Source organism: Schistocerca serialis, chromosome 5 (genome assembly GCF_023864345.2).
Source record: "Schistocerca serialis cubense isolate TAMUIC-IGC-003099 chromosome 5, iqSchSeri2.2, whole genome shotgun sequence".
Classification (NCBI taxonomy): Eukaryota; Metazoa; Arthropoda; class Insecta; order Orthoptera; family Acrididae; genus Schistocerca; species Schistocerca serialis.
In genome coordinates, this window is record NC_064642.1 from 520,057,549 (window position 1) to 520,073,900 (window position 16,352).

Here is a 16,352-nt window from a genome sequence, read left to right on the forward strand (position 1 = left end):
AATTACACCTTCTTCTAAGTGACAATATTTTGTGTTTGGTAGTCCTGTAAAGTTTAATTTGTAACTGAATGAGTAACACGTGTTCAAAAACTTTTTTAGTGTTGGGTATGCTAGGTAATGGCCACTGATTCTTACAGAAGCTGTAAGTTCCCAATAAAATATTCTGTTTTCCAATGTGTAAACAGAAATAAAATAATGACTGGCTACTCTGAAGTAAATGTAGAATTATTTATTATTTATAGTAGACTTTTGTAGTCACGGCAGCCACAGCCTGGATATCTAATTTTGAATACATGGCTGCTTCAGCCATGGTTCCTTTATAAATAGGCAAAACTGGTTTTGCAGCATTCAGCTGCAACAGCAGTTGCAATAAAATCAAGTCATGTTTCGAATGAGAAAAGAGAATGGTATGATCCAGCATTCACAGCCAGCAATTTTTCACTAAGTAGCGGATGTCAAACATAAAATAGCATTAAAAAAACACAGAATGCTCCCATGATATTATGAGTAACAATTTCTGGTGAGCTAACAGGCCCCTACATACCGAAAAAGTGACCAAAAACTGACCGTATATGATCCCCTATGGGATTAAGCATTGTTTTTTGCCAATTAAGCTGTTTTTGTAAATGAGGGACTGTAAGCTGCTTAATTTTACATAATCCACTCAATCAATTGGGTGTGAACTACCTAAATGATACTGTCCAGGGAAAACCACTGAGGAGCTATTGTGTACTTGGGAATGTGTATTTAGCTTTTATGAGCACCCAATTTAAAATGTAATGAGTAAAAGTTCATACTGTCCGAATGAGAAGTCCACCAGTTATGACACGTTCCATCAGAAGAAGGCATTGGGGCAACATTGCAACACATTGAAGCAATTGAAAATCTTCTGACTCTCAAAGCTCTCAAGTGATTATCTGCTGTTCTAAACCAAACCAGTACTACAAAAAATTTGTTTCACATGCAGCATCCATAAGTGAATTGCTTCACATACTGAAACAAAAAAGATCTGGAAAAATGAATGTCAGCATGCATTTGACAGATTAAAACAAAGTTTACGAGACCCCAAATGTCTCATCACATGCAGTCCATTGAAAATGTTAGCAACTGCAGCTGTTGATTCTGAATATGGAAGCAGCGTAGTCTTGTAGATAAAAGGTCTTGAAAGGCCGATCACTTTTGCACACAGAAGACTGCCTACTGCTCTAAGAAATTATAGTCCAATTGAAAAGGAAGCTCTTGTTATTATCTTTGATGTCAAAAAGTTCAATGAATATTTTTGTGGCCAAAGATTCATTCTATTTCTGGACCACAAACCACTGGAAACTATATTTGGGCCCAATAATACTGTTTCTTCCAGAACGGCATAATGTTTACAGTGATTGGCACTGCTTTTCTCAAAACTTAAATAGTGTGGTACTTTAAAGGTCCACATCACAACACATGAATGCAGTCACTATTGTCAGTAGAGCAAGATAAAAATTTTGATTCTTCTGCTGAACTGTGTTTCACTTTGGACATCATCAGTCAAGACAGTGTTGGACATTTTCCATTAATAGCAAAACTTGTGCCACAGAATCCAGTGTTGTTCGAGATACAATAAATAAATAAAATTCATTCAGAGTGATTATTCAAGTAACCATAAATTACATCATACTGCCATTTGAGACACACTGTCACTGTCTAAAATTGTGTCATTTTGTTACATTGAGAATCGGGAGGGATGATTCCTGAAGCACTTAACACCCAAAGTGCCACTAGGCCATTTTATGTATCAAATGCATTAGTACTGGAAAAACACAGATGAAGACTAACAAATGATACTGGTTAAATGACACTTATGCCAATATATACTAATGGCTCCTCCGTGGGAATATTTTTCCATGGCCACAGTCATCATAATCCTGGTCATGTTCACACAATGACACTGGTGAACTACTGTTATGAAAATACTAGCTTATTGTCATGGATGCATTTTCCAAAATTTCCAAGTGGGATACAAATGTTGTCAATAATTCCTATGAAAAAGATTTGCTAAGGATTTTCTCACTCAAATGTTTGCAAAAATTCAATAGTTATGGACAACAGTCCTTAGTTTTCATCACAGTAGTTTCAACAATTCCGTGAATGAAACGACATATCACATTTCAAAACTGCGCTCATTCAAATGGATTCTCAGATAAATTTGTAAGGACATTCTTATCTCATATGACAAAGCTAACACAGCAGTACATTGTTAATTTTCTTTCACAGTACAGAGCCACTCCATATGATACAAAATCACCAGTGGAAAAATGCTAAAGCCATATGTGCATCATAGACAAGCATACACAGCAGTGGAGAACAATGTTTTTCAAAGCTAATAATTGTTTAACAGTTGATGATATAGATTGTGACAAGGTGAGGTAGATTTTGGGCACGAATTTCCTCGGGTGAGGGGGGCAAATACCAAGGGGAGTGCACCTGCCATAATTCACACATCAGCAAGTGTGGTGAAGCATGAAACAAGCTTCAACAGCTTCCTCATCCCAGGGGGGAGGGCATACACCCCAAGGGCACCACGTAGCAAGGCCAGACTCCAGGGAGGTGCTACATAGTTGAGGTAAGACATCAGAGAGGGCACACACAACACAAACTATGTTATGCTTCTGCCATACATCACTCAAACAGTTTTCCAAGCCGATATTCTTCTGCCAAAGACAGGTGTAAGTGGACACATGGCTCCCCTCGGTCAAGTTAGTTCGATAGTATCAACACTGTGCCTAAAAAGAGCATCAGCACTTATCTACCATTGCTGCCAAGAAGAACCAAACAGGACATTCTATCAATTTTATCAGTGATTCAGGACTAGAGAACTGTTCATAGATAAGTCAGGGCACGTGAACTTTGACCTACACTGCCACACATTCTCTCCACACTTAAGATATGCATTACTAAATTATTGTACACTGTCACTAATCTGTGTTGCCATCACTTGTACACCACAGTTTCTCTAAACCTATTTGACCCTGCGAAGAGGCCGTAAGGTGCTGTGCAAGAAAGCCACCTCAGTAAAAACAAAATGTAGGGGGTTCTTTTCCTGCCACATTTATGTTTGTTGCCAAGAACATATGGTGAGTAGCAACTATCCTTGTTATAATACTGTTACATTCAATCTTGGATTTTCTACAGTTAACATAGGGAGTTGGGATCACCCAACTGTATGAACTGCGGGATGTTATTGCTTCAAAATCATTTTACACAAAGCACTATTAATATTCAGGAAGTAAGATTTTTACAAATATGTTTAACTGTAAAAGAGATAGCACTACGTTTAAAAGACATGGTAAATTTAAAACATGGAACCACAGATTCCTACACACTGCTTTGCAATGCAAACAAATTCACTCCAGAATATTCTGTCTCTCAATAATTTCATCACAAATACATCAACAGGTGCTTGCAAAGATAAATTTGTGGCTTGAATAGTGGGTGAAATGGATACCATTTTTCAGTTCTAGACTGAAAGGTAAACTAGTAGAGCAAGGGAAGATATTTTCTTTGAGGAACAAATTAAGTCTTGTGTCCTAAGGTGTTTACATTCACATGAATGGCAGAATACTATTTGTAGAGTGATGAGAAGGAAGGGTTTACAAGCTGGGAAAGGATGATGAAGGGCTTATGTTTCACCTCTTATATGAAGAGTGCCTAGAGTAGTTAAAGTGTAAGCTTCAACTCACCCATGAAACGTCACAGAGACACACCAGAGCATATATGTAACCCTAAAGTCTGTGGAATCACATGTTTCAAGCCAGCAAAAAATGGGACTGCTTCTCAAATGAGATGTATGGGGCTGTACCTCTAAGGTCAAAAAATAAGTTTCACCACTCATTCTTACAAGTAAAAACATGCAGCAAGAAAGATGAGATAAAAGAAAGAGAGCTTTAGTTACTGCACCATTACAGTGTCGTTTAAAACAATATTGACAAATGCTGAAGGTAAGCTATTGTTTGCTGAAACTATCTGTATCTGCTGGTTCCAACTAGGACGGTGTGAGGCAATGTAAAACCATATGTGGAAGACCCTCAACACCTCCCTTTTGATAGGTTGGAAACCGAAAAGCAGTAGTGTCATGCCACAACTGCCTTATGAAATTGATTAAAGCAATTACTGAGGGTTTGGTAACATAGCATTTAGCACAGTGAAACATTTTAAATTATTTGTTGTGTAACAGTCACACTTGTATGTATAAGAGAGCTCAGATAACAATTCAGTGCTATGCAAGGTAGAAAGTTGGAAGGAACATATAAAAAGGCTATGCAAGGGAAACAAATTTGGCGATAATGTTATAGAAAGGGTAGAGGAAATAGATGAAGATGACATGGAGGACACGATACTACATGAAGAATCTGACACGTCACTTGGTAGAGCCAGCCATGACAAAACTATTCCATCTGGCATGCAAGATATATAAGACAGGTGAAATACCCTCAGAATTAAAGAAGAATCTAATCATCCTAATTCCTAAGAAGGCAGGTGTGAAGATTATTGAATCATCAGTTTAATAAGTCATTGTTACTGAATATGGGCACAAATTATTTATGGAAGAATGGAAAAACCAGCAAAAGCTGACTTTGGGGAAGATCAGTTTCAGTTTTGGAGAAATGTAGGCACACATGAGGCAACACTGATATTAATAGCATTTGTAGAGAAAGCCTCTGATAATGTTGATTGGAATATTCTCTTGGAAATTCTGAAGATAGGGATAAAATATATGGCACAAAAGGTTATTTACAACTTGTACAGCAATCTGACTCCAGTTGTGAGAGAGGAAGGACATGAAGGGGAAGGGAGTGAAACAGGGTTGTAGTCTGTCCTCAATACTGTTCAATCTGCACATTGAGCAAACAGGAAAGGAAACCAAGGAGACTTTTGCAAAGGGTATTAAATTTCAGGGAGAAGAAATAAAAACTTTCAAGATGTTCAATGACACTGTAATTCTGAAGAGACACCAAAGGAAATAATCTTGACCATCTTGTGTTTATGAGATATCAGATAACACCTAACACAGCTGTATTAACGTACATTTGTCCAGCGAACATCTTCTGGTTACACTGTTTTCAAAACAAATCTTCACAGAATTATTCAACATCAAATGAGCCATTCATAATGTCAGAGGGAAATTTTGGAACATGGAGACCACACAAACACACTGTTGACCGTCTGGCAGTAGCAAAGTGAGCAATGTCTGCATGGAACATGGCATGCTGCTCACACTAGACAGAGGTTAAAAGATGAGCAACTAAAGTAAAACAAGGGTAATGGAATATAGTTGAATGCACAGGCAAGAGGTTTCAGAAATGAGTAGCTAAATTATGTCATTTGGGGAGTAAAAAACTGATGATGGCTATGGTATAGAGAGTATAAAATGTAGACTAGCAATAGCAAGACAAGCATTTCTGAAAAAGGCAAAGTTGTTAACATCAAATATAAATTTAACTGCTTGGAAGTTTCTCTTATGGTATTTGTCTGGATGAAACAAAGACGATAAGACAGTTTAGACAAGAAGAGAACAGAAGCTTTTGAAATCTGGTGCAACAGGGGAATGCTGAAGATTAGACTTGTATGTCGGGTAATAAGCATGGAGGCATTGAAATGAAATGGGGAGAAAAGCAACTTATTGCACAACTTGACTAAAATAAGTGACTGGTTGTTAGACATATCTTGAGACGTCATTGAATAATTCTTCTAGTAAAGGAGGGGAGTGGGTAGATGGGTGGGTGGGTGGGAGGAATGGAGGTAAAAACTGTATACAAAGATTAAATTTTGACTACAGTATGCAGGTTCAAATGGATGTAGATTACAACAGTTATGTAGAGATTTGGAGGCTTGCACAGGATAGATTAGAGAGGAGAGTTGCATCAAACCAGTCTTTTGACTGACGACCATAACAACAAAAACAAATTAGCATGCATTGAAACATTAGAAATTCATTTGTTTGTTGTATTTATAGCTATCACAATTAACTAAATGGGAAAGCACATTTCCTTGTATGTATTAGTTTTAACTTGACAGATGCTATGCCTTTATTTCCTGAGGCTTGTTCCATGAAATGCCTCATATAAGTATCATTCAAGTTCAGATACGGAGAACTACTCATTAATGCTATTATATCTGCAATATGAGCTCTTACCTTTTGGAGATGACTGATGTCCTTCAACTTATTTCCATTTTGGGTACCAACTTTTGACTTACAGCCTATGGAACAAGAAAAATAACACATAAAAATGTAACAATTTAAAGTTGTACTGTATTAGACATAAAAACTGGCTGCCAGCCAGCCGCGAAGGACACCATGTCTGAGTCATTCACTTAAGGCATCAATAAAACTAGTTGCTCTTCAGAATTATAATTCCTGGCATTTGCACAATCTGGCAGCACTGCATAATGCACTAGTTTCTGGATGGAGTCTTGTCAACTGCTCGAGCTGGTTCCATGCTGTTTCTGCTTGTGATCTAGTGGTAAAAAAGGCATAATGTAGAAACAAGGTTGCAAGTTTGGATCTTTTTCTTCCTTTCTTTTTTAAAGCAAGTTCTGTCTATCTGCTAAAGGTATCAGTCTGATGAAACCTCAACAATAACTTACATCAATTACTAACCCACCATTAATAGTAAGAACTTCGAGAAACATTTCCACAGTAGAGTTCATGGCTGCATCCAGATGAGAATAGTTTATGCTCAAGCATTTTCTTGCCCTACAGTGGCCACGCCACAACTGGCTGCCATTAGCTGACTGCAGCGTGGCATACCAAGGATGTTTCCTGCCCTTGCATTGGTAAGCATAAAATTGTTTTTTATTGTAGTTAGATTCTCCATGTGAAATAACTTCAGTGAACTGGGTCAACACCACCTTTTTTAATAAAACACAGTATCTGTGTCAGCACAATTAGTGAGAAATTACACACTTTGGACTTTGAAATGGTCTGCGTTTACATGCTGTCTTTTCAGTGGAATTTCATAAATATAATAGTGTATTCACAAAAACCAAAAATTATGATGGCAGAAGCAGAAAGAGGTATTATAATGTGTGCAATATCATAATTTTTTTGTCCTTACACAAACGGGTATTGGAATAAGCAAGAAGCTTTATGATGGAGAAGTATTCTTAACATTTATTTATTGATGTTTAATCTGGCTGCTTGTAGCTCTGCACAGAACAGTTAAACACTTGGTCTCTGGTGGGATTGGAATGGAGAGACAATGCAACCTTCACTTTGGAACAGGGCCCCATTATCTCAGAGCTAGCAAGGAGTTGTGGCATTTGTCTCTCCCTTATTGTCTCAGTAGTGACTAGAACAAACAAATTGTAGTGTAGAAGATGGGATTAGCTTCATATAAATTGAATTTAGCACAATAAATCTGAGCCTTCCAGGAAGTAACTGGATTATCAAACTGTTGACAAACATTCTGTATTGTTCCCAAGTTAACTCGGAAATAAGTGGAGTTTGCATCTCAAATATGCAGCCACAGAGATGGAATACAAAAAGCTTAAGCCTATGAGCTTTAGTTCCATTTCTGCAACTAGGTTTAGGGACACTCAGATGCACCAAATGCAAACTAAACACCATGAATCAACAATTGTCACAATTCTTTTTGATTTTGGTCTTCAGCCAGGGTGTATACATGGACAAGGAAAAAAAATTCCCGGATTTCCCGGTTGAAAATACACTTTCTCCCAGGTGAAAATACAATTTTCCCGTGTTAAGTGATAGTATACTTTTCCTTGGCACTGTAAAATTTATCAGTACTTTGAATGTTTATGGTTTTATATGGCGACATAGAATATCCTGGCACTTTAGAAAACGAAACTGAGGGGGGGAAAACACGTTTTGGAAAGATCTCTGATGTGCAGCAACATGTACGCTGCATAGTTTCGTGTTATGAAGGTATAACTTCGAATTCCACCAAACACCGCATGTTACTTTCCAAAGCACTGAAATCGAGATTGCGACGCACTTTGGTACGCCAGTCATAGCTCATGACGTGATCTCGCCAGCTGAAGACAGCATAGAACACGTGATGTAGTCAGCCAATAGCAAGATCACTCATAAGTAGTGCGAAAATACAAATAGGAAAAAGTTAATGGTTCAAATTAATATACATAGTGTTGCTACAAGAAAAACAAAGCTTTCACATATAATCGTGGTCTCGAAGATTAATAAGCTGCAAGAGAAGCTAAGCTTCCACATATAATGTTGATCTTTTTTGCGCATGTTACACTTTGAGTTGTATCACACAAATGTGCCAGTAAAATTTTTAATAACGACGTAAATTTCTGATCTTCTGGGCTCGAAATTTTTCTAGCTGGTTGTCCTCAAAGAGTTGATTTTTAATTGAGAGTCAAACGCTCTGTGATTTAAGAAATTCATCATACACTCTCGCACATACTTCATCTTCTGTAAAAGGAAATTTACTTTCAAAAAGTAACGCTTTTCAAACCACCATTTGCAATATTTTCCCGTGACGTGTTAGAAACTGCTTCGTTTCAGCAGTTGTCGGAGAGCGCCAGATAACAGGCGCCCCAGTTCTTGCGCAGCTACGATGACGGAGGAAGCTCGTATGTTCGTACGTGTAAAACATTAAAAGGTTTTGCGCTATGTCACAAAAGAAACAAGACATCAGAGGATACTTCAAGAGTATCGGAATTTCGTGAACCATACTAAAATGCATAATTCGGCTTGAAGTGCACATTTGTATGTCCAGATTCGGATGTAAATTTTCTCGACTACCACTACTGTATTGTCCCATGTTTGGTTCTTTATTATAGCAAAATGCCATGCGAGCTAGAAAACGGAAAACGTGCACCTGAAATGCAGCGAACAGTTGAAACTAACCAACAGTGTGAAATTAAACACTTCGTTTCAAATAAATTGACTGCCTCATCGCTAAAGATTACTAAAAGTCAAATCTATTTAGCAAACCGACAAAAATAACTTAACTATTCTGCAAGGCGATTAACGCTTGACTGTCAGAAAGGTGGAGAAAATTTTAGCCTTCCGTAAACATGCGAACGTTATTTTAATTCATTTGATAGCTCCCGGCCGCAGAAATCCGTTTCGTTTTCATTTAATGTGAGAGCAATAAATGAAGAGGAAACAGCAAAATCACTAAGCGTAAACACGGGTCACGGGTCACCTCCCCACTACAGCTCAGACTGCTCTGTGCATCAGCCCCGGATCTACGACATTTCCGAACCGGGGCAATATTAGGTAGTGGCGCCCAGCCACACATCCGTAGCCAGAAGCGGGAGAAGGTATTACTCATACGCGACTCAACTGCGCATGCACAAGAACCCGCCCGCAACTGCTCAAAGGAATCTAATGTAAACAGCTGTGACGTCACGCTCATCGGAGGCAATTTGTTGTTAGGAAGCAATGCATAGTCCTCCTGAAGCATTTGACACACTTTGCTGTTGGCAGACGCTTGTATGAGCACTATGTTTTGCTGTTGTATATGGCGCATTTCCTTTGAGACTTACGTTTTATTTTTGTTCATTTTTCCCCTCGTTCATGTTTTGTTGCTGCAGTGTTATTCTGCAGAAGCGGGATACAGTAATATCCTTTGTTGGAGTATTGATTCTTACCAGTCAAAATCACAAAAATTTAACTGAAAACTAAAACAATAATAGATTCCCGGAATTCTAAAAAATTCCCGGGTTTTTCCTGGTTTTCTCCCGGATGAAAAAATTCCCGGCTTTTTCCCGGGTCGTAGACACCCTGTCAGCATACTGAAAACTGAAAAGTTCATTCACTAGATGGTATTCAGATTTAAGGATCATCTACAGTAGTTACACTGTAAACATTATGAGGTAACACATCTGTTGATAATTATAGATTTAAGATAACTGTCACTGACAGTACCCTCAAAGTAGAGGAACATAAAACACAGCATTGATTGCAAAAGGCGAACTTCCACAGAAGGACTTCATAAGCTATGAATAACAAAGTTCAAAATCAAATACACGTAAACCAAAACCAAATATCAAAAAAGGGGAGCTCAAAAAGCTGTGAAGAAAAATGAAACCAGCGGATGTTCAATTCCAGTTTCTGCTAACATGAAAGGAGAAGCAATTGTCATCGAAATGTGTAACACGAACCTAAGACGCAGACTGTAATATCTAGAATAAATCATCCTTAAGCAAAACTATAAGTCAGTCTACAAATAAGGACAGAACGACAAGTATCATCTACACATAATGATTGCAATATAACTGCTGCTCATGCCTTGTCAATACAAGTGAAAAACTCCCATGCCGAATAATTTTCCAGTGTGCAGTATGCTTAAGACAGAGAGAACTCAAAATACCAGTAGTTTCTCCAAGCTGAGCATGGTGCTAATTTTCTAAGCAGTTCTTCACAGTCAGTGCTATTTAGTTCTTGATGGTTTCATACAAATGACGTACCTAGCTTATCACGACATTCATATGAGAATTATCATGTTGTTGTATCAGAGCATAGATGGCTAGATTACTCTAGAATAAGTATATACTATCCATAAGCTGCTGAATCATGATATATAGCTAATGCTACAGGGTCACTGTTAGCTCGATTATGACACATATTATCAGAGAGCAAAGCCTGTTTATTCAAATTACTGTAACATACAGAACTTGTGTAGTGACTGTCATTTCAGTTGCATAAAGGATGGGACAATTTGTTATGAAGTTATCAGCAAAATGAATTACCACAACAATGAACAATTATGTTGTCATTTTTGTATCACTAGCAGCTCATTAATTGAGGACTATTTTAGTTAAGTCAGGTTATTCACAGTGATGACAAATACAAGAGACATCATTTTCAGATTGATCTTGTGATATACTTTGCAAACAGTGATGCATGATTTAACTGCATGGTGAGCAATGTTTGGCCTGTTGTATAATACATAAAAATATTATTTATGATACGAGGTGCATAAAGAATTATTACATGTGCAAAATTAGTACTAAAACAGTTGAAATAAAAGTGTGATGCAAACTGTGTTGAGTAGTATTGTTTGAAGAAAGCACTTATTTCATGAAAAATTATAGCTATGGTCTGTAAGTATGAGCTGGACTTAACTTCAGAATAAGTACATAATGCAGGTACACAGGACAATTTAAATTTAATTTTCTACTCACACTACAATGTACAATGTTATAAAAGTTTTATTTGCAATTTCTCGGAAATTAACACTCAACAGTTTGCATCATTACAGAATTAATATGTATATGTTTACTTATTCATTTGTCAACCTGTAGAAGCTCTAGAATGTCTTGTTACAGTCAAATGTATACTTGCCAGAAGCTATACAGCTCAGGGCTATAGCAAAACTTTGCTCTTGTAGACATAAGCTTTTATCTTATTATTCATAACAACAGTGCACAGCTTGCATTAAGAATATCAAAGCAATCATTAAATGGCAATGGTGGAGGAATCATTAATGTTGGTGGTGGATATAACTGTCATTTGACATTGCATTGCATTCTCTACCTGTAAAACAAGAAAATGATGACATCACTTTAAAAGGAATACATTGTGCACTCCATAGCTTATGTTCAATTCACAACATGATTCCCTTCAAGTGTTAGGAGTTTTTGGTTCCACTTCCTGCTTGTTCTTGAAGGAAACATGAGGCAGTGTAGCATGGTAGGTGCACTGTGGATGTTGGATGGGGACCAGGAGAAAACAGGTAGAGCTTAATCAAGAGTTGATGCTCATAAGAAGTGTTGACACCACCAAGCTACCTTTACTCAAGTAATCACTGCTACACTTTTTGTGCCACCACTAAAGCAATTATACAGCATAATACCAACTTATTCACTGAGTACCCACACCATTTTGTTCATACAGATGTTAGTATCATCTACTCACAATGACCACAACATAACTCCTGCTTGTGGTTTGTAAAGAAATGTGAAAAGCGCCTCCCAAATTAGTTTTTCTATTTGCAGCATACATAAGCAGAGAGAATTAAAGGTAACAAGAGGTTAACCAAACAGAGAAGGGGAGATTGTCAACACATTTCCTAGAGTGCTTGCAGTTTGACTTTAATTTAGTTCTTGACTGTTGGGTGGAAACACAGAGCTCCCTGCCTTTTACAACATTTCTGATGTGGGAACTTGATGATGAAAACTGCTGTGTGTTTATTACCAAGAAACTGCACATAAAATCTGCTTGTTTCACACTTTATCTTTTTGCTTTAGTACAATTTTTGCGCTTCTAATGGTTTAAACATTTGACTGAAGAATTGTAAAAGAAGGCTGTAAATCTGGAAGAAACATGGAGACAGAGGAAAGTTTGAAATTGATTCTGTAATGGTAAGACCGATTTTGGAGCCATATTTTGAACTATAAAACTTTTCCTGGGACAGGTGTGGTAGGTGCGAAAATTACTGAACTTTCAGTTTCAGAAGTCATGGCTGCAAACTACTAATATGAATTCTTTACAGAAGAATGGAAAAACTGGTAGGAGATGACCTTGGGAAAGATCAGTTTGGGTTCCAGAGAACTGTAGGAATACACGAGGCAATACTTGACCCACAATTTATCTTACAATATAGGCAAATCTACGTTCATAGCATTTGTAGATTTAGAGGACGATTTTGACAATGTTCATTAGAAAAAAACATAATATTCTTGTTTGAGAAGTTTTACTAGCTCAAATTGCAGTTAATTTCATACATAGGCAACTAGGTTCAGCTATTTTAATTGGCACCTTCAGGTCATCCACATACATCAACCACTGTGTCACTCTGGGCAGTGCACTGTCATCTAGCTGTGGACATGAAGTGACATAATGGTTGATGTATGTAAATGATCTGAAGATGGCAATTAAAATTGGTGAAACTAGTTATTGGTCTATGTAACCAGAACAAAAAATGTTTTTATCATAGAAGGAAAATAAAGGGGGGGGGGGTGGTGGCGAATATGTTCTGGGCGCAGTTAGGTGTGTAAAAAAAGGGAACTAACTTTCACACTTACTTGGCAGTTTCAAAGACATTTAAATCAAAACATTTTGACATATTTCCACTTTTTTACTTGTCAGTGTTAGTACCCATGTTATGTAATATAATGCAGCATGTGAAGTAAAGTAACACGATATGTGATGTCATTTCATATAACATTAAATGTGCTATCATGTCATCCAACATGGCATTTGTCATGTAGTGCATTTTGAGACAGTGTGTCACTAAAGTTTAGAATGCTTGTAGCCCAACTCTGGGATAATTCTATTAAAGATGTACCCTCACTCCCGAACACTTCCTATTGTAGATGCATCCCACTCACTTGAAGCACATAAAGTTGCCTCTATTTGTTCTTACACCCCTCGCCATAGATGTAACAGTGGGGGCCCAAGAGAGCTCAAAGCACTGGGGAAGTGGATAAGTCGAAAAGCTGGTTCCTTTCTTTTAAATCCCTAACTCCATCCAGAACATATTTCTGTGGTACAATAGGAGCATTTTTTTATTCTGGTTCATAACCTTTACTGTGTCATAATTTTGCGATTAGAACACTGTTGTTGACTTTGGCGACGATTGATCTGACATAGGCTTTTTTATTCTCTTTTGAACCACGTTGCTTTTACAAAACAATAGGATGACCATTAATTACATGTAATTGTCTACCTTCTTACAAATTTGAACAGATTTGCACAAGTCTGAAACATGGACGTGGCATGCGTAAAATCAATCTCTCTCTCAAACAAAGATGATGTGACTTACCATACGAAAGCGCTGGCAGGTCGATAGACACACAAACAAACACAATCATACACACAAAATTCTAGCTTTCGCAACCGATGGTTGCTTCATCAGGAAAGAGGGAAGGAGAAGGAAAGACGAAGGGATGTGGGTTTTAAGGGAGAGGGTAAGGAGTCATTCCAATCCCGGGAGCGGAAAGACTTACCTTGGGGGAGAAAAGGACAGGTATACACTCGCACACACACCCATATCCAACCACACATACACAGACACAAGCAGACATTTGTAAAGGCAAAGAGATTCGGCAGCCTTGACTGACATCTCTGCCGAATCTCTTTGCCTTTACAAATGTCTGTCTGTGTCTGTGTGGTTGGATATGGGTGTGTGTGCGAGTGTATACCTGTCCTTTTCTCCCCTAAGGTAAGTCTTTCCGCTCCCGGGATTGGAATGACTCCTTACCCTCTCCCTTAAAACCCACATCCTTTCGTCTTTCCCTCTCCTTCCCTCTTTCCTGATGAAGCAACCATTGGTTGCGAAAGCTAGAATTTTGTGTGTATGATTGAGTTTGTTTGTGTGTCTATCGACCTGCCAGTGCTTTCGTATGGTAAGTCACATCATCTTTGTTTTTAGATATATTTTTCCTGCGTGGAATGTTTCCCTCTATTTTTTAGCTTGCCTTTAAGCCATCATATCTCGACGATGGTAAAGATTATTGGACATATAACATTGTGCTTTGAATTTATCCATTTATCTACCTTCACGCAAAGTTTGAATTTATTCGTATAAGTTTAAAGTATAGAAGCGGCATGCTTCAAAAACCTGCCAGAAAAACGTGCTTTTTGCATGTAAAATCTAAACGAACATGATTTTTCAAATGGTTAAAAGTCATCTTACATAGAGGTCCAATACACTGGTGGACCAAATCTGAACCATCTGTCTCATTCCAGTCCAGAGTTATGTAAGGGTGACTGTTCTTTTGAACTAAAATCTGAATGGTACACGTATAAATGGTGCCATTAACTGAGCATTAATTTCAGCCTTATTAAAATGTTTAGCAAAAGGAATTATTTGATTGACACAATATGCCTGGGCATCATCTCCAGTTTGTCGTTCAAACCTTGAGTAATATACTGTGATGTAATTACAGTGTGACAGATGTTCTAATGGCTATACAAACTTCTGTCACATGGAGATTACATTTGTCATAATCAGAGATTGCACTTCTGCTGACAATGTCAGGTAACCATAATGTTGACTGTAATATACTCTTTAGAATTCTAAATGCAGCAGGGATAAAATACAGGGACTACTTGTACAGATACCAGACAGATATTTTAAAGAGTCAAGCGGCATGAAAAGGGAGCAGTGGTTGAGGAGGAAGTTAGACAGGGCTGAAGTCTGACCCCAACATTATTCAATCTGTACACTAAGCAAGCAGTAAAGGAGGCCAAAGACAGATTTGGAGAAGGAATTCAAGCATAGCGTGAAGAAAAAAAACATTTGAGGCTTGCTGATGACTAGTGGGGTACAGGGTACTCTTCGCCATGCATCGTACAGTAGTTTGCAGAGTATTTATGTAGATGTAAATGAAGATTTTAATTCTGTTGAAGACAGCAAAGGACTTGGAAGTGCAGTTGAACAGAATGGATAGTGCCTTGAAAGGAAGATATAAGATTAACATTTAAACAAGGGTAATGGGATGTAGCTAAATTAGGCAATGTTGAAGGAATTAGAGTAGGAACTGAGACACTACACATAGCAGATGAGTTTTGCTGTTTCGGCAGCAAAATAACTGCTGATGACCAATTTGGAGGAGATATAGAATGTAGAATGGCAATGGCAAGAGAAACATTTCTGAAGAAGAGAAATTTGTTAACGCTGAATATAAACTTAAGTGTCAGGGAGTATTTTCTGAAAGCATTTGTCTGGAATGTAGCCTTGAACGAAAGCAAAATGTGGATGATAAGCAGTGTGGACAAGAAGAGAATAGAGGCTTTCGAAATGTAGTGTTACAGAAGAATGGTGAATGACAGATTGGTAGACCACATAACTAATGAGAACGTACCGAACAGAATTGGGGAGAAAGGAATTTGGGACATAATTTGACTAAACCAAGGGATCGGCTGATAGGAAACATTCTGAGACATCAACAAATAAATCATAATTTTAGTACTGGTGGCTAAAAGGTGCAGAGGGAGGTAAGAGTTGAGTATAGTAAGCACGTTCAAATGGATAAGATATATAAGAAATTAGGGCTCCTATGGAGGCACATAAACAGTTGTTTTTCCTTCGCTCTATTTGCAAGTGAAACTGGGAAGGAAATTACTAGTAATGGTACAGGCTATCCTCCACCACACACCGTTCGGTGGCTTGCAGACTATCTATGTAGATGTAGATGTGGACTGTAGCAATAATTTACAGAGAAGAGGCTTGCACAGGATAGAGTAGCATAGAGAGCTGCATCAAACTAGCCTTCAGATTGAAGACCACAACAACAATAGTTTTTTATGCATACCATTCTGTAAATTAAGTATGACAGGTTAAACATTGCTAACTCTACAGTTGAACCATGCACTGCTGTATGTAAAATACATCTCAAGATCAATTTGAAATTACATCTCTTGTATTTGTCAT

General features: G+C 37.8%; 1 protein-coding gene across 1 annotated transcript in view; it reads right to left on the reverse strand.

Annotated features, from left to right (window-relative positions):
- The window catches only part of LOC126481187 (uncharacterized), a 402,240-nt gene that overhangs the window by 95,407 nt on the left and 290,481 nt on the right, over nt 1-16,352 (reverse strand). The window contains exon 25 of the mRNA XM_050104775.1: nt 6,173-6,237. Within this exon, the coding sequence (XP_049960732.1) occupies nt 6,173-6,237 (65 nt within the window). The remainder of the gene's footprint in view (nt 1-6,172; nt 6,238-16,352) is intronic.